The sequence below is a fragment of the Balaenoptera ricei genome, chromosome 12, assembly GCF_028023285.1.
Source record: "Balaenoptera ricei isolate mBalRic1 chromosome 12, mBalRic1.hap2, whole genome shotgun sequence".
Taxonomy (NCBI): Eukaryota; Metazoa; Chordata; class Mammalia; order Artiodactyla; family Balaenopteridae; genus Balaenoptera; species Balaenoptera ricei.
In genome coordinates this window covers 162,458-184,818 of record NC_082650.1, presented here as the reverse complement: position 1 = coordinate 184,818, position 22,361 = coordinate 162,458, and the positions used below count along the sequence as shown (strand labels likewise).

Sequence of the window (22,361 nt, the reverse complement as noted above, 5' to 3'; positions counted from 1 at the left end):
TGTGAAGTGTGGCTTTGTGAATGTTTTAGTGATTCCCAAGGAGTCAGCTGGCAGGCTAGGTTCATTAATGGCAGCGGTTGAGTGTGAGTTACTAAACCTACTAAGGTTTGTCTCTTGGCATGAGTAGGACAGTATTCACTCAGTTGGCTATTTTTTAATGTAGTGAAAACCTAGGCCAAGAGGGTTATATAGAAAGTGGATTGTTTTGTTTTTAGCAACATTAAGAATACTTCTCAAATTTTCTTTCTTTTTAAAAAATTTTTGGTATGTGTGAAATTTAGACTAAGATGAATTTGCTCATTAAACTTAACAGTTAATGAATATTTGCTCTGGGCCTTGTTTTATATGAAGAAGACACAGTTCTTGCTCTGGGGAGCTCACAGTTAGGGTGGGCAGCGCGGGAAATATGCAGGCATGGGCGGGACTCTGGCCAGAGAACTGAGGGAGGGAGGCATGGGCTGCTGGGGGGTGCAGGGGGCGGCGCCGGCCCGCAGTGGAGGGACTGACGCCTAAGCTGAGAGTGAGGGAAAGGGGGAGTTCACCACGCGCCCGTCAAGGGAAGTGGGCCTCGGGGGGGTGGGGGGCAGAGAAGAGAGTGCGGACCAAATGCAGAGGTAAGAAAAGACAAGGTGAGCGTGGGGACCTGGGGGGCTGCAGCTGAGTGGAGCACGGCACATGAGCCGGAGCCATGGTTCTCCGGGGTCCCCAGACCAGCAGCGTCAGCTGCCCGGGAACCGGTCACCAACCCCCGAGCAACTCAGAGGCCCTGGGCGATTGCTGGGCTCCGGGGTCCGCACTTTCTTCTGGTCCCTGGGCAGCTATTGGGGGATCTTAATTAGAAAGAGCGACCAACCTGGTCAGATTTTCATTTTTAAAAAAGCAAAACCCGGGCTTCCCTGGTGGCGCAGTGGTTGAGAATCTGCCTGCCAATGCAGGGGACACGGGTTCGAGCCCTGGTCTGGGAAGATCCCACATGCCGCGGAGCAACTGGGCCCGTGAGCCACAATTACTGAGCCTGCGCGTCTGGAGCCTGTGCTCCGCAACGAGAGAGGCCGCGATAGTGAGAGGCCTGCGCACCGCGATGAAGAGTGGCCCCCGCTTGCCACAACTGGAGAAAGCCCTCGCACAGAAACGAAGACCCAACACAGCCATAAATAAATAAATAAATGAATGAATGAATGAATGAATGAATGAAAGAAAGAAAGAAAGAAAGAAAGAAAAAAAAAAAAAAGCAAAACCCCCAAAGCCCCCATTGACATGGAGAATGGCTTGAAAGGGGGTGAGGCTGAAGAGGGGCCTGCTCTCCCCGGGGCGGTGTTGGCGTCGGGGGGGGGGGGCCGGGAGTCCCCCTTGTGGCCAGGCCAGGGCTGCTGTGGTGAGAGGGCCCTGGGGGTGGACAGGGTCTGGGGGCCGCAGGGGAGGCAGGCGCTGATGGCTGCGAGAGGCTGAGAGGGAACGCTGAGTAGGACAGGCTTCCGCCACCTCCGCTCTGCTGAGGACGGTAGAAGAATGGAAGCCAGCTGAACTTGTGTAGCAATTAATAATCCAGCAACAGACAGAAAGGCCTTTAATTCTAGGTTATTTCTGTCAGCTTTCTGAATTGTCTGACATAACAATAGTCTTGATAGTTGCATAAAGTAGTGAATTTAAGAACAGAAAGGACTGTCCTGCTCCTCCAGTTCTCTGTAAATGTTTTCTGGAATGGTGGGAGGGTGGGAAGGAAGGAAGGCAGAATGCTGCAGGAGTCATCTCCGTGGCTACCTCTTTGCCCCCGATAGTCACTTACCCAGGTGATCCTGCCATCCCCCCTCCCAAGGTTGTCGTTCTTGTTGGAACGAACGGATGGCCGTCAGATCAGAGGGCAGGGGACCCACTGCTGGAAGCCCAAGGCCTCTCAGTGACCTTGGATGTGAGAACTCACTGTGCTCACCAGCGTGGAGTTGGTCCCGGCCTACGTGGGTCTGGTGCAGTGTTAGCCTGGTGATGAATTGGCACTCACGCATGTCCACTGATGCAGCTGTTTTTACTCAGGTGGTGCCAGCACCTGCCCCACTGTCAAGGAGTGGTTTGTGTACTCTGGGAACCCACTGAGGCAGCCGGACCTCGTCAGGCCTCTGCAGATGAACATTCCAGGTACAGACAGCCCTGATTGAAATAAATCACTGATTTGTTCACCATGTGATGCAAGTCCAATACTGATCTCTGTGGAAACATACTTTTCCAGAACTGTACACGTACTAATTTTCATTTCTACCATGGGTCCCAGAGCAGTGTATCTAATAAAGTTCTAAAACAACTGAGGAAAGGGTATTATACCGGTTTCCCCAGGGCCCGCCTGCCAAATCGTCCTGTCTCGCTCCCCTCCGCTGCTCAGGGTCCGTGCCAGGGGGAGAAAGAAAGGTCGTCGTGGGCCGGGCCCCAGTGCCTGACGCCTGGCCGCCACTCAGTGAAACCCACCCAACTAACAAGGCTGGGCTCTTGCTACTCTGCTTGAGTCAGTTCTCGTCTTGTTCCCACCACTGGAGGTGGGCTTGAGGAACTGGGGAGGGGAGGCGAAGAAAAGTTACTTTAACTGGAAAAAAAGTTTTTTCAAGGGAGGTATCTTAAAACACGAAATGGGAGGGGAGGAAAAAACAAAGTTCTCCTAAAAATTAGTTGAAGTAAACCCTTCCTTCCTGTGAGTTCTTAGGATCTGAAAAAGGTGAAGCATGTTTGTAGGAGATAGTGTTTTACATACAGACAGCTGAAGAAGAGGCGGTTTAGGGTTTATTTTAGTGGCCCTCGTTATTGTTTCAGAGAACAAATACTTTTCTAAAACTTTTATATTCCGTTTTTGTATGTATTAAATTCTCTCAAGTCACTATTGTTTTCCATCACTCAAGCCTATAATTTACCAAATAAGGATTTGAGCACTGCAAAACATTTTTCTTATAGGTGGAATTGTGTAGGGAGAGAAGTTGAAGGAATATTTCCTTACTCTCTCAGTTGGTGAGTGATATACTCGAACCTAAAAAGGTGCTGATCACAAAAACAAATTAAGATGAATTGACATTTGGTTTTACAGCAAGAAGTATTTTGAAAGGAGAGCCAAAATCGTTTCCCAGAAGTGTTCTGTTATATGTGTAATTTTCATTTTATAGGAGCTTTCCAAAAATAATGTGGAAGGTGATTACGATAGTTCTTTTCCTCATTTGAATTATGGAGAATATTTGGTTATTCATGATTATGAGTTAATTTTAGAGACCACTCCATATAAGGTGTTAATAAGCTCTAGAAGTCATTCATTTATCAGAGAGACTGCTTCTGGGTCTTGTGAACCACAGGTTTGTGCGTGTGGCACACCCAGACTGCAGTTGGGACTCTGCTTCCAGAAGGAACCGGGGACGGCACGTCTGCCATCACTAGGAAACTGGAAATGGGATCTTGAACTTTTGTTGCAGGTGGTTTAGATGAATGACTCTGTTCATGCTTATGTTAATAATGATACAAGATGACAAGATTTTTATATATAAATAACTTTCTATATCCATGAGGAAAAATGGCAAGTGGTTTTAGACTAAATTGGAAAATGGACTATCCAATTCCTGTCTCAGGTATTTTCCACCACCCTGACAATGTGGGATTAAAAACAGTGGACTCCTGCTGCTTGAGCCTCACCTTGGCAGGCCCCTTGTGCACAGGTGCAAGGTGTCCTTGCTGCCTGATTAAAGCTGTCCTTTCCAGCAAGGCCAGTGGCACTGCTAGAGCTGTTGCTTTAGGGGACCATGTCTGATCCTTCTTGTTCTCCTGAGATGGTTCAGTTAGGCTGATATCATGAATGTTAACATTTTCAGTGAGTCTCCCAATGTAGTGGCCAATGTAGAAAAAAAGACTTTTTCCTCTAACAGCACACATGATTTAACACTTGCTTTCTTAAATGGTGGAAATAAAAAATAAATCAGATGTTTTTTAACAAAGTGGAAAGGAGACAGAAGGGGAGCAGAAAAATTATAAAGATTACCTAAAAATTAGGTAAGAATTAAAAAGGGAAAGAATTATAAATGACCAGCCAGGGAGCAGAAAAATAAATTTCATTACTGGTATATTTTATTCAAGGAGCTCATTTACATGCATATACTCCATCCGCATCCCCATCTTTATGTGTGTGTACATATACACACATCCAGATGTACTAGCTATATTATGTTTATAATTGTATAGATATTACATTCCACTTATCTTACAATATGTCATGAAAGATGATGTTCCTGGTAACACAAGAAGGGTGTACCTTGAAATTTAGCTTCCTTTCCCCAGACGACCCTTACAGGATCCTTGCGTCCATGTGTGTTTGTTCATCCTGAACACACCTCACTTACGAATGTTCTGCATTTTGTGGTGTGAGTCTTGGACCGCATAACAGGCAAGCATTTGAAATAGCTTTCTATCTCTAGAACTGGAGATTCTTCTTTAGACAAAGTGTAGATGATTTTTTTTTCTTCACAGAGCCATTTTTTAGTCATAATAAGCATATCCTTATTTTACAAACCTAGGAAAGCTGATGGCACGTATCTAATTGGTAATTTGTCTGTCTGTTGGGGTGGCCAAAAGTTCGTTCGTTTTTTCCATAAGTTGGCTCTAGTAGCACTTAGTTGTCTTCAACTTCATTCAAAACAATTTTGTTAGATTGTATGTGACAGCTGTCATATCAACGTGCATTTAATAAAAGACTTAACCAAAATTGGAGAATTTTTGTGTAGCCATTTTAACATTGAAGATGGAAGAAAAAAAGCAACATTTTTGGCATGTTTTGCTTTATTATTTCAAGAAAGGTAAAAATGTAACCGAAATGCAAAAAAAGATTTGTGTAGTGTATGGAAAAGGTGCTGTGACTGATCGAATGTGTCAAAAGTGGTCTGCGAAGTTTCATGCTGGAGATTTCTCGCTGGATGATGCTCCACGCTCGCGTAGACTAGTTGAAGTTGATAGCGATAAAATCGAGACATTAATTGAGAACAATCAACGTTACTCCATGCAGGAGATAGCCGACATACTCAAAATATCCAACTCAAGAGTTGAAAATCATTTGCACCAGCTTGGTTATGCGGATGTTTGGGTTCCACATAAGTTAAGCGAAAAAAACCTTCTTGACTGTATTTCCACATGTAATTCTCTACTGAAATGTAATGAAAACAAAAAACAAATTGTGACAGGTGATGAAAAGTGGTTACTGTACAATAATGTGGAACAGAAGAGATCGTGGGGCAAGGGAAATGAACCGCCACCAACCACACCAAAGGCCGGTCTTCATCCAAAGAAGGTGATGTTGTGTATATGGTGGGACTGGAAGGGAGTTCTCTATTATGAGCTTCTTCCGGAAAACCAAACGATTAATTCCAACAAGTGCTGCTCCCAATTAAACCAACTGAAAGCAGCACTCGATGAAAAGCATCCAGAATTAGTCAACAGAAAATGCATAATCTTTCATCAGGGTGATGCAAGACCACATGTTTCTTTGATGACCAGGCAAAAACTGTTACAGCTTGGCTGGGAAGTTCTGATTCATCCGCTGTATTCACCAGACATTGCACCTTTGGATTTCCATTTATTTTGGTCTTTACAAAATTCTGTTAATGGAAAAAATTTCCATTCCCTGGAAGACTGTAAAAGGCACCTGGAACAGTTCTTTGCTCAAAAAGATAAATTCCATCTTTTGGGAAGATGGAATTATGAAGTTGCCTGAAAGATGGCAGAAGGTAGTGGAACAAAAGGGTGAATACATTGTTCAATAAAGTTCTTGGTGAAAATGAACAATGTGTCTTTTATTTTTACTTAAAAACTGAGGGCACTTTTTGGCCAACCCAATAGAATGATTTTTTAAAGTGTTGTTCAAGAATCAGTGAGTAAACTTAGTATTTCTTGGCTGTATAAAGATGTTTGACTCACTAGAATCTTGCAGATCATCTTAGAAGACTATTTTATAAAATGAAGTGAGGTGGAGTGGTATATTTTATGACAAGAAAGGGCTATATTTGACTCCTTCCATCATTTGCTGAACAACTGTAGTGAAGTTTTCTTGTTTCAGCTCCTCTTACATGTACTGTTGAAGGTTTCCATCTTGACACTTGTTAATACAGGTGAAAAAAGTGTTGTCAAATCTTGGCGGTTTCTGTGGGTGGTAACTGGAGGTCACCAACCTGCTCTGTGGGTGAGAGAATGTGCTCCTCGTGAGGAGATGCTGTCAGGGCCCCAGCCTCTGAAGCCACCTCCCTGATGTTGTGGATTAGAATAAATGGATTTAAAACCTCAGTCGTGTGTTTCTTCCATTTGTAAAGATAATTGTAAGCTTTGTCAACTAAATGTTACAAATACACGTATGAGTCACAAGCCAGTGGTTGAATTTTGCACTGACTGCTTTTTATACCTAATTCACTATATTTTGAATGTATTAGGTAGAAGCAGTATAACACTGTTATTTTGAAAACATGAAATTAGCTCATCCATGGAAGTTTAGAGTTTAATACATTGAGATGTCAACTCATTCTAGTCCATTTATATCTGAATGAATTTTTTTGCTTATTGTAAATAGGCTACTGAAGTGTATCCAACCAGAATAAAGATTCAGTTTGCATGTGAGTAGTCAGCGTTTTTTATTTTGTCTTTTTTTGGCCAGGGGTGCTCTTTCAAACAGAATGCTAAATAAATATTAATTTAAATCAGACTTATGAATTAAAACCTTCACAAGTAAATTTGAGACACACAGTGTATGCAGGTTAATTTCTGAAAGTGTCACCTCTCTTGTTCTCAGAGTGCACACAAACCAGACAGTTTTATGGTTTCTTACCCTAGGAATATGCAAGGAAAATAATCATAGGATAACTCTAAAACCCAACGATTATATTATTTCCATATAGAAAGCACACAGAAATGCCACGGCTTAGAGTGTAGGAGTGTATTCATTCACTCGTGCATTTATAGCTGTAAAAGCACACACAGGACCGTTGCTTTGTTACTAGTGAGGCATCCAGCAGCCTCCACCCTGGGGTGGGTCCTTCCAGGCATCTCAGACAGTCTTCCAAGTTGTCGTTCACAGAAATGACCACTTTCCTTGTCCCTCTGCGCGGCCCTTCAGGGCTCGGTTGCTCCGAAAAGCCTTGAGACTTTCTTGTCTGTCCGTGGATTCACGCAAAAACCTTTGCCAAGTGACATAATTTGGTTTTTGAAGCTGATGTGTTTCAGAGGCAGTGTATTGTAGTTGGTGACCTACAGACCAGATCACCTGCTTAGATCTCTGGATTGTTCTTTGGAACATCTCAGCTGCCCATGGAGCTCTGGGTAAAGTGTAAGGGCTACCCTTGATCTTTTCTGGCAGAGTTATACAATTTTCTCATATTGTGAAATATTTTTACTTTGCTATTTTCAGCTATTTAAAAATGTGAAAGTCATTAATAGTTTATGGGTTGTACAAAAACAGACAATGAGCTGGATTTTGCCCACAGGCTGCTACTTGCAGACCCCTGCAAGATGATTGTTTTCCAGAAAAGCGTGTTTCTAAGAAGTAATAGCTGACCCTGTGATTCTCTTGGAATAATATATCTTAAAAACGAGTGCTGTTGTTTTTTTGTTTTTGTTTTTGCCAATTACCTTCATTTTCTTTCTTCCAAGGGAAAAGATGATTTAATAAATAATGAAAAAGTATTTCGGGGAGGAGGGAACACTTCAGCCATATCAGAAATGCAAGTGACTTTTGCTGGGCTGTTTCACTTCTGATGGTGGGAAATACACACCTGAGAATATTGAATGACATTGTGAGAAGCATAAACAGAAAAGGGGAAGAACTTCCTTTTTTGAGTCACTTAATTCTGATACCATTTGGTTAGTGAGTTTTGTTTTCTTAGTGAAGCTGTGGGATGGTTAGGTCCAGCCGTCCTTGCACTTGAGGATGCCTTACAGCCACGGGACCTACAGGAAGTCACAGCTGCTGCTCTTGGCAGGACCTGGCCCAGCCCAGGCCTGGCGCCTCTGGGCAGAAGGAGCAGGGCTGCCGTGTCTTCCTCCAGACTCGTGCTGCCATTGATGGTGACTTGGGTAGATGAGTGAGAAGTTTTTCTTTTCTTTGATTTTAATAATTTAAACATATATATGAAATGTAGGAATAAAACACAAATTTAGTAGAATTTTAATATGTTAGGAATTTCTGTTTCGTAGTTCTAGGGATGTGCTTTCCAAAGCATGGGGCTCACAGATGCCCTGCTTATCCCAGTCTCTAGTTTGTTCAGTGCAGACTCCCAGGTACCTTACCTAGCAAAGCAGAATTTCTGCATACAGACCCCAGGAAATGTATTTTGTACAGTTTTGGCAGCTGGTTCTTTTGCACACTGAAGTTTGAAAACCACTAGTCTGGGGAAATAACAGCAAACTAACAGCAGATCGGTGGTGTTTCCGCCAAGCACCCCATCGCAGCTGTGCTGTGCCTCACGCCCTAAGACAGCACAGCGCGCAGCGCAGGTAGGAGAAAGCCCGCTTCCCCCACAACGTAGCCATTTGAAAAAAGAAGACTGGTTTCAGTGAAATACGTATATGCTGACCTCTTAGGGTTTCCGCTTGTTAAAACCAGGAAGTTCTGTTCTCGTTTATTTCCAGTTGCTTTACACTTTAAAGCCCACGGATACTGGGAAGGGAAGAGGTTAGTGCCCTTTATTCCTTTATTGTATTTCTGCAGACGCGTGTTATAACCTGCTAGTGCAAAGAATCACGGTAAATGGACTTTCCTCTAACTAGGGGGAACGCCTAGTTTGAAGCTCCTGTGGCTGGGCCAAGAGGCAGGACTACAGGCCCAGCGCTTGGACACACTTCTGGCCTGTTTTGACCTTTCCTTCTCGCGAGAAGAGCTGCAGGTGGTCGAGAGCCCCTTTCAAGCGTTGTGCTGCCTCCTGATCTACCTCTTTGTGCAGGTAACTTCCTTTCCTGTCGAAGCCGCTGCTGTCACCCCTCGCCTTTCGTGGGGGGTGGTGCTCTGGGATGTAGCCGTGGGCTGGTCCCCTGCACCATCTCCGCCCAGTGTCTGTGCCATAAACTCCAGTCCTTCGAAATGCTCGGACTCCAGTGAGGGTTCTGTGCGGGCGTGCATTTGCGAAGCCCTGTCTGCTGCCGGACTTAGAGGTGGGCCCCGCACCTAAGTGTGATAGAGGCTTGAGGCGTCTGACCCGTGCAGGAACCCTGTTGCACTTTGCTCACGCTTGCCGAGCTTTCTGGGCTCTGGACTGTTCCCGTGTCCCTATGTGGGTGGTGGTTCCTGTTGGTGGGGTTTCATGTAATGGTGAGAAGGTCCAGCGCTGCAGTCCGGCTGACCTGGCTAGAGTCACAGCTCTTCCTTGGTAGCTCTGTGCTTCTGGGGAGACTACTTCAACTTTCCTAAGTCATGTCACAAATGTTCGCTTTTCAACCTGCGAACGGGGTCACACCTTCTTCCTGAGGCTGCTGGCCAGGCGTGCTGTAGAAGGCGAGAAGTGTCCTGCACAGGTGCCCAGAGAAAAGCCCACCAGGGTGGTTGTCACTGTCAGCTACCCCCACCCGCGGAGCTGGGCCACGCGCGGGGTGGAGAAGGCCACAGCCACGCGCGGGGAGGCGCCGCCAGGTCCTCGTTCGTGCGGTTCGTTAGTTTATGCAGGGAGCTTACAAGGGCCACTGAAAACATTCGCCTTTTATTAGTTTCCATGTGCATGATAACGTTGGGACACCTCAACAAAAGAAGGGCTTAAATACCTTCCATCTCCCCTTCCCTTCCCCAGCTGAACTGTTTGTAAAAGTCCTTTGCCATCAAGTGTCTGTTTCTTGAGCCATTTAGACCTTCTCACCAGCTTTCCTGATCCCCAGCAGCTGTCCCCTCCTCTGGTCTCCATAGGTGATAGGTCTGCGTCTGCTTTGCCATAACCATCAAGTTTTCATTTGTCTGGAATAGAAAATTATGTTTCTGTTTTTCAAACCTGAATGCACTTTAGGAATCATTGATTGTCTTTAAGAAACTTATGGTAGAATTACATTTCAGGGGAATCATATACTGATTTTTCCTTTCTAAAAGTCCTCTGCCATTTTATAGCTAGTCCTGTATTTTGCATTTTGTACAAACGTGGTATATATAGTTAAATCACCCTTAGAGATTTTATTGCTTCTTTATTGGTTTCACACGCACCAGTATCAACTTTAGTTTTGAGTAGAACTTTCCTTTATTTGCACCAGACTCAGCAAAGTGTAAATCAATAAATGATGGCAGGATTATTTAGTATTTAAATGTAAAAATATATTTCTTTTTATATTTGTACTAAATGTACATGCATGTATTATCAGTTAATATTTTCTGTCCATTGTTTATGAATCTACAGGTGGCTGAGGTGGACCCATAGAGGGAATTGGGAAGTGGTAGATGACCGATAGCTGAGTTTTCTCCTCCAGAAAGATCAGTGGTTTTCTTCTCAATACTCCGTGTGAACATACGGATAGTGATGCCATGTGTTAGCACTCCTAGGACTACGTTTTGCATTATTTTTTCCAGCAGTAGAGATAGGTCCTTGAACCCATTCACAGTCACCCGACACAGCTCTGCTTTCTTGTCAGCTGTGCAAGTGATCGTTAGTTATGAAAATCCACTTGCAGCAGGAAAAAAATCCCAAATCACAGAACAGTCACTTTACATCTCACATATTTATATAAACCTGAAGCAAGACAAGCATCAGGAGGAAAACTTCTACTTTTACCTTCTTTCTACCAGTAACTACCTTTTCAGTGAAGATCTCTTTAGTGTAAGTCAGCATGAGATAGACTCAGTGTTGGTTTGACTTGCAAGGACACATTCAAATTGGAACTTTTTAAAACTAGAAAACAAATCGACACATCAGCGTTGTCCCTCAGATCAAAAGGTACTGTACTGTGTTATTATTCACGGGGTTAACTGTTCCCTCAGGATTAATAAGACTAAAAAGGTAATTTTTAAAAAATACTGTACTTTTATATAGTTAAGCTTAAATTAGATGTTTTGATGTGCCATATGGGATAACTACATACTGTTCAGTGTACAGAACATGTAGAGAAACGAAACCCTCTCTTTTGTTCATTTGGAGTCATACCTCCAAGTGAGCAGCATTTTTTATCAGAGGCTTATCTGAGAAGCTTTTCTGGAAGTGTAAGTTTGCATCATAGAAAGTTTACATATTTTTTATAATCCATACTGGAGCAAATACTTTATAATAATAATATTATCCATTATGCGAAATTCTAAAAAATTGGTATTACTAAGACTCTTGCCTCCTCTGATATGTTATAGATTTGTTAATTACAAAGGTGGTGGCAGAGTATGAAATAGGTTAACTGAAAAAAATATGACATGAAAGAGTTATTCCTTTCTCATAGGTTGTGTCTTTTAAAATCAGCCTTCTGCAAAAGTTGCTAATGGCAAGAAGTAGAACTAACTGTATGCCAACAAACCTGTCTAAGCAGAGAGAGGTGAGGGTTTATGGGTTTAAAAAGAAATACTTTCTGCTTGGTCTTGTGCTTCTGTGGATTGGGATCTTTTTTCTTGGTCACGAGTGCTGCTCATTTGTAGATTTCTTGGTTTTTCCCTGAAATAATTACAGCTGTCATTTATACAAAGGCAACAACTATTTTGGAGTAAACATGGAAATGGATAGTGACGGGACCAGTGTGGCATTTGGTGGCTGAGCCTCGTGACCCTGTGAGGAGGGTGCAGAGGTGTTGCCGATGGCCGGGCCTGGCGCCGTCTTTGAACTCCATCCCCTCTTCCTTTCCATGGTCCATCGCTTTCTCCATGTCTCTGTCTCTCCTTGCTTCTCACTCACACTTTGGTTAGACTCTTTGATTCCACAAAGGATGGGAGGGGACTCACATCTGGGGAACGCTGGTTTCCTTTAAACCGGGATCTGAGGGCACAGTTGACGTCTGGGGCTGGCAAGGGTGGGTGTTTATCCCAGCTCTGACCACTCTGGCTCAGGCCAGCTGTGGGTGCTCTCCGTCTGCAAACCCCTGAATTGTCAGTTCCGGAAATTTGTGTCAAAACTTGATGACCTGTGTTGCTCCAAAACTTAGACTTGGTCATAGCTCAGGCTTTCCCCAGGCGTTCTGGAGCGTTCTGCCTTGCTAGTGAGTAACAGGCTCCCCTGTCCAGCTTGGCCCTGGGTGTCGTGGAGATTTTCACACCAGGGACTGTGGGTGGTGGGAGAAAAGACCCTGCTCACCTCCACTGACGTCTCTTCTGCTGCCAGTGTGTGTGTGTGTGTGTGTGTACGTGTGTACGTGTGTATGTGCACATGCATGCATCCCATGCCTGTATTTGGTCAGAGCTGGTTTTCCTGGGGCTGACGCTGGCACTCTCTCCCACGCAGGTGGACACCCTCTGTCTGGAGGATCTGCACGCCTTCATCGCACAGGCCCTGTGCCTCGAAGGAAAGACCACCATGGAGCTTGCAGACTTGCAGGTACTGACTGTCACACCTCTGAGGATGGCCCACCTGACCAAAGGGGTGGCACACTTGCCAGCCTTCTTTACATTTGGTTGGTGTTTTACAGGAACGTTCCCCATGACTTATGTATTTTGTAACTGGAAATTTTTACCTTCTGAACCCCTTGACCCATTTGGCCCACCTCCTACCCCACCTCTGGCAACCACCAATCTCTTCTCTATGTCTGTCAGTTTGTTTTTGTTTTTGTTTTTGTTTTGTTTTGTTTTAAGATTCCACATAGAAGTGAAATCATATGTCATTTGTCTTCCTCTGATTGATTTCACTTAGTGTCATGCCCTCAATCTACGTTGTCACAAATGACGAGATTTCATTCTTTTTTACGGCTGAATAATATTCCATTGTGTGTGTGTGTATAACAGTTTCTTCATCCATTGCACTCATCGGTGGACACTTACGTTGTTTGCTTGTCTTGGCTGTTGTAAATAGTGCTGTAGTGAACATAGGGGTGCAAATCTCCTCGAGATAGTATTTTTATTTTTTTCTGATAAATACCCAGAAGTGGAATTGCTGGATCATATAGTAGTTCTGTTTTTAATTTTTAAGAGCCTCCATGCTGTTTTTCAGAGTGGCTGCACCAGTTTACATTCCCGCCAACGGTGCATAAAGGTTCCCTTTTCTCCACACCCTCTCCAACATTTGTTATTTCTTGTCTTTTTGATGATGGCCATTCTAACAGTTATGAGGTGATACCTCATTGTGGTTTTGATTTGCATTTCCCTGATGATTAGTGATGTTGAGCACCTTTTCATGTCCCTGTTGGCCATCTGTATGTGTTCTTTGGAAAAATGTCTATTCAGATCTTCTGCCCATTTTTTAATCAGATTGTTTTGTTTTTTTGCTGTTGAGTTGTATGAGTTATTTATATATTTTGAATATTAACCCCTTGTCAGATATATGATTTGCAAATAATTTATCCCATTCAGTAGGTTACCTTTTCATTTTGTTCATGGTTTCCTTTGCTGTGCAGAAGCTTTTTTTCCTTTTTTTTTCCCCTTCTTTTCTTTTCTTTTTTTTTTTTTAATTGAGGTATAGTTGATGTACAATAGTGTATGTTACAGGTATACAATACAATGATTCACAATTTTAAAGGTTATACTCCATTTATAGTTTTTATAGTTATTATAAAATATTGATTTTATTCCCTGTGTTGTACAATATATCTGTGTAGCTTATTTATTTTATACATAGTAGTTTATATCTTTTAATCTGCAGAAACATTTTAGTTTACTGTATTCTCACTTGTTTATTTTTGCCTTTGCTGCCTGTGCTTTGGGTGTCAAATCCAAAAAAGTCATTGCCAAGACTGATGTCAAGGAGCTTACTGCCTATGTTTCTTTCTAGGAGTTTTATTGTTTCTGCTCTTATGTTCAAGTCGTTAATCCATTTTGAGTTGATCTTTGTGTATGGTGTAGATACAGTTTCATTGTTTTGTATGTTACTGTCCAGTTTTCCCAATATCACTTGTAGAGACTGTCCTTTCCCCATGGTATATCCTTGGCTCCTTTCTTGACCACTTATGTATGGATTTTTTTCTGGGCTCTCTATTCCGTTCTGTTGATCTTTGTGTCTGTTTTTGTGCCAGTACTAACTGTTTTGTTTACTGTAGCTTTGAGATACAGTCTGAAGTCAGGGATTGTTATGCCTCCAGCTTTGTTCTTCTTTCTCAAGATGGCTTTGGCTATTTGGGGTCTTTTGTTCCATACAAATTTTAGGATTGTCCTATTTCTGTGAAAAATGCCATTGGTATTTTGATTGGATTGCATGGAATCTAGATTGCCTTGGGTAGTATGGTCATTTTAACAATATTCATTCTTCCAATCCATGAGCATGGTATATCTTTCCATTTGTGTTATCTTTAATTTCTTTCGTTAGTGTGTTATAGTTTTTATTGTACAGGCCTTTCACGTCCTTGGTTAAATTTATTCCTAGGTATTTTATTCTTTTTGATGCAATTGTAAATGGGATTGTTTTCTTAATTTCTCTTTCTGATAGTTTGCTATTACTGTATAGAAATGCAACAGATTTCTATGTGTTGGTTTTGTATCCTGCAACCTCACTGAATTCAATTAGTTGTAACAGTTTTTTGGTGGGGTCTTTAGCGTTTTCTACATATAATATCATGTGGTATTATATCACAAATGGTGACAGCTTGACTTCTTCCTTTCTGGTCTGGATGCCTTGTATTTCTTTTTCTGCCTAATTGCTCTAAGACTTCCAGGACTGTGTTGAATAAAAGCAGCCTTGTTCCTGACCTTAGAGGAAATGCTTTCAACCTTTTACTCTTGAGTATGAATAGCTGTTAGCTGTTCCTCTGTTTGCAAAATAAAATTTTAAAGAGTTAATGTTGAGGTATTAGTACTAATTCTTAATACAAGGCTGTAGCCGCAGCCACATGGCCTTCCTTCTGGTCTCCTCTCTTGCTGCCATCAGCCTGCCCGTCCCCTCAGCAGCTGCTTGGCCACTCGCACCAGAGCTGGGCCCTCACCTGCTATCCTCTTCCCTCCTAAGAAAACCAAACAGCCAGGCAGGGGGAGAAAGGAAGCTGGAGGTCATGCTGGATCCTGTTTTGTTGTTCAGGTGGGGAAACTTGAGGCCCTGTGGGCAGCAGAGCGATCTGGGGCCATGTCCCTGGCGAGCTCTGTGACCTGGAACATGTTCTCATGAATGTACAGCAGAACCTAACTTGCCTCTTTTGTAGAATAAAGGGGACTCCACACTGCTTGCTGCCAGGTCAGGGCGCAGGGCTGTGGGGTCTTTGTCAACACGGATGTGTGGTCCCACCCATCTGTTACTGGTAGAGCCAAGGTAGAATCAGGGCTCCTGACACCCAGCCTCTGTTCTTGCCTCTGCCCTTTTTTGTGAGAAATGCCCGTTCCTAGGAGGAGGGAGGCCTTCGGGAAGGGGCCCTGCAGGAGCACCGCGCTCGGACTGCCGCGTCCAGACACGCCAGGTGCGCGGCCGTCACTCCCCACCAGTTCCTCTGAGTCCCGTGACCGGCTGGCATGTGCTCTCCACACGTGACGCCAGAGCCACCGTGGGAAGTGTTTAACCCGCCGAGAGGTTTCGACTCGGCTCTGACTCTGAGGAGCCCCTGGTCCAGACCCCGGTCTCTACAGGAGCAAAGGGGCCACATGGCCACTGGGCCTGGCCTTCCTGCTCACCGTTGCTCATGGGGAATTTTTAAAATACTCTCTTAGTTTTTTACCCAGCATTATTTTTCTTGCCCCAGCGGCCCAAGTATAGCTTTTAAATGATATGCGTATTTACATGTTTATTAAAAATCCAGGTGATTAGACTATATTTGTAAAGATTATATCACATTTTTTATAAATATACTGTACACACATTCATTTACAGACATAGAAGTCTGCTATATATGAAATCAAAGCATACAGGAACCCTTAATCTGCAGTAATATAAAAAAAGAAAGAAGAAAAACAGTATTACTTGGCATTAAAAAAAAAAAAGACAGGCTTTGTAAAAAGCAGGGAAGGCAGTGACCAAGGACACTGGTCTCCTGGGTGCTGAGAGCGCGGTGGGGCCAGGCCGTCCGTCTGTCAGTCCGTCTCCAGTCGCTGCTCTGTCCTCTCTGAATGCGGGGTATGTACTTGCTAGTTTTCCTGTCAGCGTCATAACTGCCCACGTGTGCGTTCAGCCTACAGCTCTAGAGGACGGGGTCTGCTCACGTGGTCCTTTCATACTTGGTTTGTACAGCCCATGTGAACACACGTGCATGCGTATAGATAGAGATGCAGGTGCATGGCTAGCAGGGAGAGTCAGTTAAGTGATATTCTGAATTGTATAGCGAATAAGTAACTCGTGAAGTCCCCCGCCGTAAGCGACTTGAAAGGGGGAGGGTGGATTCTTAGATTCTTCTGTCTGTATCGTTTAAGACAGGGATGCCTCAGCCAGAGAGTCCTCACAGGTAAGGTGTCACATGTCATGATGTGTGTGTTCCTGTGGTCACTTGCCCCCGTCCTTTCCTGGCTGCTGCCCATCGGGCGGTGGTGGGAGGAGCCCTGGGCCTCAGCAACCCTGGCTCCTGCTGTGTCCTGTGAGCAGTACCTCTAACTTGGGCGCCCTGGGTGCCTGTCCAGGAATGTAAAAGGGGTGCACGTAGCTGCCTTGCTCACCCCCAGGGGTTTGTCAGACTTGGGCACGTGCCCAGAGTGTTGTGTAAAGTCCTCTATGAAGCTTACTGTCACTGAGCCAAGCGGAGCCCAGGCCTGGCGTCCCAGCCAGACTGCGTGCTCTCAGAGCCTCTTTGCTCCGCCCCAGGGTGCTCCGTGGTTTAAATTTGCTTTCACTCTCTTCTTTTGGAATGAGCCAAAGAGGCACTGGGGCTTTCTTTGCCTGTCAGTTCCTCTCCGCTGCATTGGGTCCCTGAAACCAACAAAACCATAAACCATCTCCTTCCAGGGGGAGGCCCTCAACTGCTGGAACATTCCAGGCTCACCTCTCCCACCCCTGGCGCTCGGGGAGACCTATCTGAGCCACCCCGAAGCCTAGCTTACAGGCTGGCACCTTTCCTGGCACTACCAGGGCTCCTTGGAAAGTTCTTGGTCATTTTTTTTTTTTTTTAAGAATTTCACTTTTATTTATTTATTTATTTTTGGCTGTGTTGGGTCTTCGTTTCTGTGCGAGGGCTTTCTCTAGTTGCGGCAAGCGGGGGCCACTCTTCATCGCGGTGCGCGGGCCTCTCACTATCGCGGCCTCTGTTGTTGCGGAGCACAGGCTCCAGACGTGCAGGCTCAGTAGTTGTGGCTCACGGGCCTAGTTGCTCCGCAGCATGTGGAATCTTCCCAGACCAGGGCTCAAACCCGTGTCCCTTGCATTGGCAGGCAGATTCTCAACCACTGCACCACCAGGGAAGCCCTCTTGGTCATTTTTGATTGGGGAATTAAAAGGAAAAGAGCTAAGAGTTAGTGGAAAGGAAATTTCTGTTCTGAACTTCGAGCTGTACCACATTAGCAAGGGGTCTGCTGTGAGCATAGCATCTCATCGCCCCGGTGAGGGTGTTTCAAGATTTACCGGACACGTGACGATCGGGGCTGGTCCACGGCTGGGTCCTCTCTGCCTCCTGTCGGGTGCTGGGCGAAGGTCCAGCGCTCAGCACATTTCGTATTGAAGGCAGTGCTGTGCCTTGGCGCTGAGTGCTCGGGGCCACAGGCAGTTCAGTCAGAGCCCTGCGTCTTGGGCTGAGCCACATCGAGAGGCCACAGCTCCTTTTCCACGTGGGTTCCCCAGCGTCGCGTCACCCCCCCCAGCAGCCATGCACCTCTCAAGTGGGGAGCAAACGCAGCGTGTGTGAAAAGCAGGTGTAGACGTCTTCGTCGAGAGATCTCTACGAAATATTGCCCTGGCTGATAAATCCTCACTTTCTAAATCACTTTAAGTCCCATAGGCAAAAATCAAAGTGCTTTGAGGACGTATTGAGATCACATTCTTACAGCACATCAAAATAGTATGCTTTGCTGATTAAATCACTGAAACAGCCACAGAAACACAGGACTGTGTAAAAGTACATTCAGAGATTTAGAAAAATGCTTTCATTATTAGGCAGCTCAAAATTGGATGAATGAGTGAATAGTAGAAATAGAATCTATTGAAAGTTTTAGTAGGCTTTTTAAAGTTGATATGTAAACATAGGAGATGAGTGCTCCAGACAGATTAAATTAGATAAACAAGATGGCAAAGAAATGGGTAGGAAACCTGGTTTCCATATTTTCCTCATTTTTATTCTCTCTGGCATGCTTATGACTTTCAAATGCTTTTCCCAGGCAGAATATTGTTGAGTGACTTTGGGAGGGAAGAGAGGTTAGTGAGAGCGCTCAGGGTGCCTGGAACCCAGAGTCCAGAAGGCCCGGTGCCCAGCGGTGGCAGCAGTCCCAGTCTCACGTGTTTTGTATCACAGTACAGGTCCTGGTACTTGGTCCAGAAGATGCGGTCTCTCCGGGTGAGCACGAGCGTTGTGAAGAGACCACAAGGTGGGCAGTGGGGAACGCGGCTGACGAGCCCTTGAGGGAACTGGCCGTGAGGGCTGGTCCCAGCTCCTCCCCGAGTCCGTCTGCAGTGCTCAGACAGGTTCTCCGGGCGAGAGGAGCCCGGGGAGGATGGCTGTGCCCCTGGGAGGGGGCTGGGGGCCCTTGTTAAGTGAAGACGTGTGGGTGTGAGGGCAGCAACGGAGCAGGTGGGACGCCTCCTTGAGAGTCGGGAGAGATCTTGGCCTGCCCTCCGGGCCCGTAACGGTTCAGAAGGGTCGATCTCTTCCCCACCAGACACCCAGGGTGTGCACTCGGGCAGGAGAGAGCGAGGGAGGGCCAAACCCAGCCCGCCGCCCCTCCCGCCCCACGCCCGCCCCCGACACAGCCACGCTCAGTCTCTCACACGTTGTCTGCGGACGCGTTCACATCACAGCTGCAAAACCGGGTGGTTGCGATAGATGCTCTCTGCCCTTCCCAGACAGCTGGCCAGCAGCCCTCGGCGTGAACCTGAGAGCTGGTTGGTGGGCACGGACGCTCAGGGTCAGAGGGGGGGTCCGTGTGTGCATGCTGGCTGCCCAACTTTAGAATCTGAGCTGTTCACATTTGGGTTGTCGTCCCTCTCCTGTTTTTGTCTTGAATCATAAGCAGATGTTACAACTTCTTACTGCTTCTTACTACATTCAGGTATTAAGACTTCACCCCTCTGGCTTTGAAACTGTCTCTAGCTTCTGTTCTCCCCTTTCCAGGCCACTCATACCCCAGGGTAGATTAAAGATTTTGACGCTCAGAATCTGCACTTTTCCAAGTAGGCTGGCCTTCCAGGCCCTCTGATTCTGTCTGCCCTGGTGCCTGTCTTGCAGTCCAGCCCCCATGAAGCAGGCCCTCCACAGACCCCAGCTTTCCATGCCCACCAAGACCCAGCGCTCACTACCAAGGTGACTTCTTTCCTTCTGCAAATACCTGTAGTTACCCCTGGTTACCTGTACTTGCTAATAACACATAAATACCTGTAGTTACCCCTGGTTGCCTGTACTTGCTAATAACACATAAATACCTGTAGTTACTCCTGGTTACCTGTTTGGGGCAATTACACAGGTGCTGTGTGATCCCGTTTCCAGTGTTGCAGGATCTACTTCAGAACCATGTTCTTCCTTTTCTCAGCGAGGGTCTCTTGCTGTAACGCTGCTCTTGGATACATGTCCCCTTTCTCATGTCATTTAGACTGTTCTTAAACTCCTTGGCTTGTGGCTTCTTCAGGAGTGGGGACTCCGCTTTATGCATCTTTGTGTATTCTCTGGTACCTATGCTTCTGAGTAACTTAGCAGGTACTCAGCTAGTATTTGTTCAAATGAATTGAAATACATCCTTCCTGGGGCAGAGTAAGGGGCAGGCCGAGTGTTTATAACTTCCATGGAGCCCCCTTGTGTGTCGTATGCACTCAAATAATTGTCCGTTTGCTTAATGTTTGTATAAACCGCTGTGGTGTTGGTAGATGTCCTTTTTATCTTCACGAATAAGAGCCTTTCACATAAAATGTGTTTTTCTACAGCAGAAACGGACCTCAGATGTAATGTCAGTTTCACCTTTCTGTTTCTACAGCAATGTGATTTCTTTTACAAACCCCATCCCGTTGGTTGTGGTATGTATCCCGCGGTTGAGCAGGTGGGCACCCCCGAGACACTGTGCCCACTCGCTCTACCAGTGGGGGCCGGGCTCCCCTGCCCCGCTGCCCCCGAGCCTGCTCACCTCCCCCGTCAGCGGGGCAGCAAAGCTCAGACACCTTGCACAGGGCTTCTTCCCCAGAGCCCACCTACCAGAGGCGGAGCTCGCTGGCTGCCTGGCGGTCCCCCTGCGGGCCCTGAGCTCCACGCACCCGAGGCCCCTCCCCTTCCTGCCCCGCGCCTGCCGCTTCCTCGTGCCCTGGCTCTTCACACCTGGGCACCTCGGAGGTCTTTCAGGTTCTCCGGGGGTGAGGCTTTTGAAAGCCAGAGGTCGGAACTTGGCAGTTTTACCCTTTCCTGTCCCCATGTATTGATGGCACAAAGTCTTAGGTGACTGAAGGCCTCAAGGAAGAATGGGAAGAAGGGTGGAATTATGATTAGAATTACCTTACTACATTTTTTGTAAACATTAGCCTTTTACCATTCTTTCAGTCCTGGGCCCTGTCTGCGGCTTTGTACTTGTAAACATAATGGCAGACCTCATGGTGGTCGTGGACCCTGGAGCGCCTTCCTTCTGACTGGATCGCTCAAGGCTGCAAGAGCTGCCTGAGAGGAGGTGGCGGGGCGGGGGAGGTGAGTCCAGCTTGGAAGCCATAGGACGTCTGCATGTGTGCAGGTGGCTCTGAGTCTGGAGAGGGGTCAGGACCGAGGAGGCGGTCTGGAGTGGACAGTGCGGGTGGTAACACTGTGGGAAAAGCAGGCTTCACCCTGCCAGCCGTACGTGGGCTGTGCTGCTCCCACGGGTGTTTCCTCTGTCACATAGTTTTTCGTGAAGGAAAACTTGACTTCAGACCAAGCTGCATGTTCTCTTCTTTCCTCTGTTCTTGGGTCCTTTCTGTGAGCCAGAAAGCACTCTAGTAGAAATTGTTTTTCCTGTTTGTTATCTGTGGTCATCCATTCTGAACCTTAGGTGGAGGTCAGGATGAAGTTGGAAGTTACATGTGTGTTCAGAGGCTGTCTCCTCATGCCCTGCACCTTCGGGGGCTGCAGATCAGAAAGTTACGGTTGGCAGGCCTATCAGTCCTGCCGGACCCAGCATGCCTGAGAAAGCCACTGACTTTGGCCGGGTGGAGATTTTGTTTCTATGTGTGGTGAGTGCAGAAAACCTGCAGTTGTTCCACTGGGTATTGTGGGTATTTTAGTGATGTTACAGGGTGCTGCAGCTGGCCCAATCCTATGACAGGCAGCCCTTGCCAGTTTCTCACTTACTTCATTTTACTCTCTTCCCCTTTTGTTCCTTGCAAGTGTCCATTTAACTTCTAGTGGTGCATCTCAACACAGTTTACTTTTGCCTGGATTAAAGATGTGGTGTAAAAACAACATTGGATAAGGAAGTGTACAGGAGAAGTGGAATTTTTATCTCGCTTGCTGAGGGCAGGAGCCGTGTAATGACTGCCCACGCAGGCCTCGATGTTCCCCTCGGGGCAGCACCTGTTGTCTCTCATGGTGACCCTGTGTTCGCCAGAACCCAGCCCTGCCCCTGTGCGTCCTGAGAAAGAAGAGGTTTCTGGATGCACTACTGCTGGGTGCCTTGTTAAATGGTACCCTGCCTCTGATTTCTTTTACCCTCTAAGGTAGGATCAGAAGATGGTAGGTTTCCCCACGCAGCCTTCACATGTCACTTATTTACATGTAAATCCAGCAGCTATTTTTAAAGTACCCACTGTGTGGACAGCCCTCCTGCAGTGACCCGCCTGACACGCTTGCCCCTGCTGTGTTCTCACAGGCTTATCTGTGTGTCAGACAGGTGCGGTCGCGTTAGCCTCCGCTTAAAGGTGAGTGGCTCTCCAGGGCCTCCCAGGTAGTGTCCGCGCCCGCCGTACAGACGCAGAGCCCTGCTCCTCCGGTTCCCGTCTTCTCCCCCCACGCACTCATCACGAGTCACGTGCTTGGCTCCCTGTCTCCTGCGTGTTCACACACCTGCCTGTTGGCTCGCGTCTCTCCCCGTCCTGGGGGTTTGAGCTGACTCTGGCACCTGGCGCGTGGTTGTGCGGTTGACGTGTAGGTGCCGGCCCCCGGCCCCCCGGCCTCCTGCCCCCGGCCCCCAGCCCCCGGCCTCCTGCCCCCGGCCTTCGGCCCCCCGACCTCCTGCCCCCGGCCCCTGAGCAGCATCACGTCTCGTTTCACGGCAGGGGGGAGCACTG

At 46.3% G+C, this 22,361-nt stretch overlaps 1 protein-coding gene across 10 annotated transcripts in view; it reads left to right on the top strand.

Annotated features, from left to right (window-relative positions):
* Positions 1-22,361, top strand: part of FAM120B (family with sequence similarity 120 member B) — a 116,062-nt gene that overhangs the window by 27,228 nt on the left and 66,473 nt on the right. For all 10 annotated transcript variants that reach the window (XR_009506093.1, XR_009506095.1, XR_009506094.1 and 7 more), the window contains exons 4-6: positions 2,032-2,133; positions 8,761-8,933; positions 12,375-12,467. Coding sequence is in view for 6 of the 10 variants with exons in the window: in XM_059940779.1 (XP_059796762.1) it covers positions 2,032-2,133; positions 8,761-8,933; positions 12,375-12,467 (368 nt within the window). In the remaining 4 variants the exon portion in view is untranslated. The remainder of the gene's footprint in view (positions 1-2,031; positions 2,134-8,760; positions 8,934-12,374; positions 12,468-22,361) is intronic.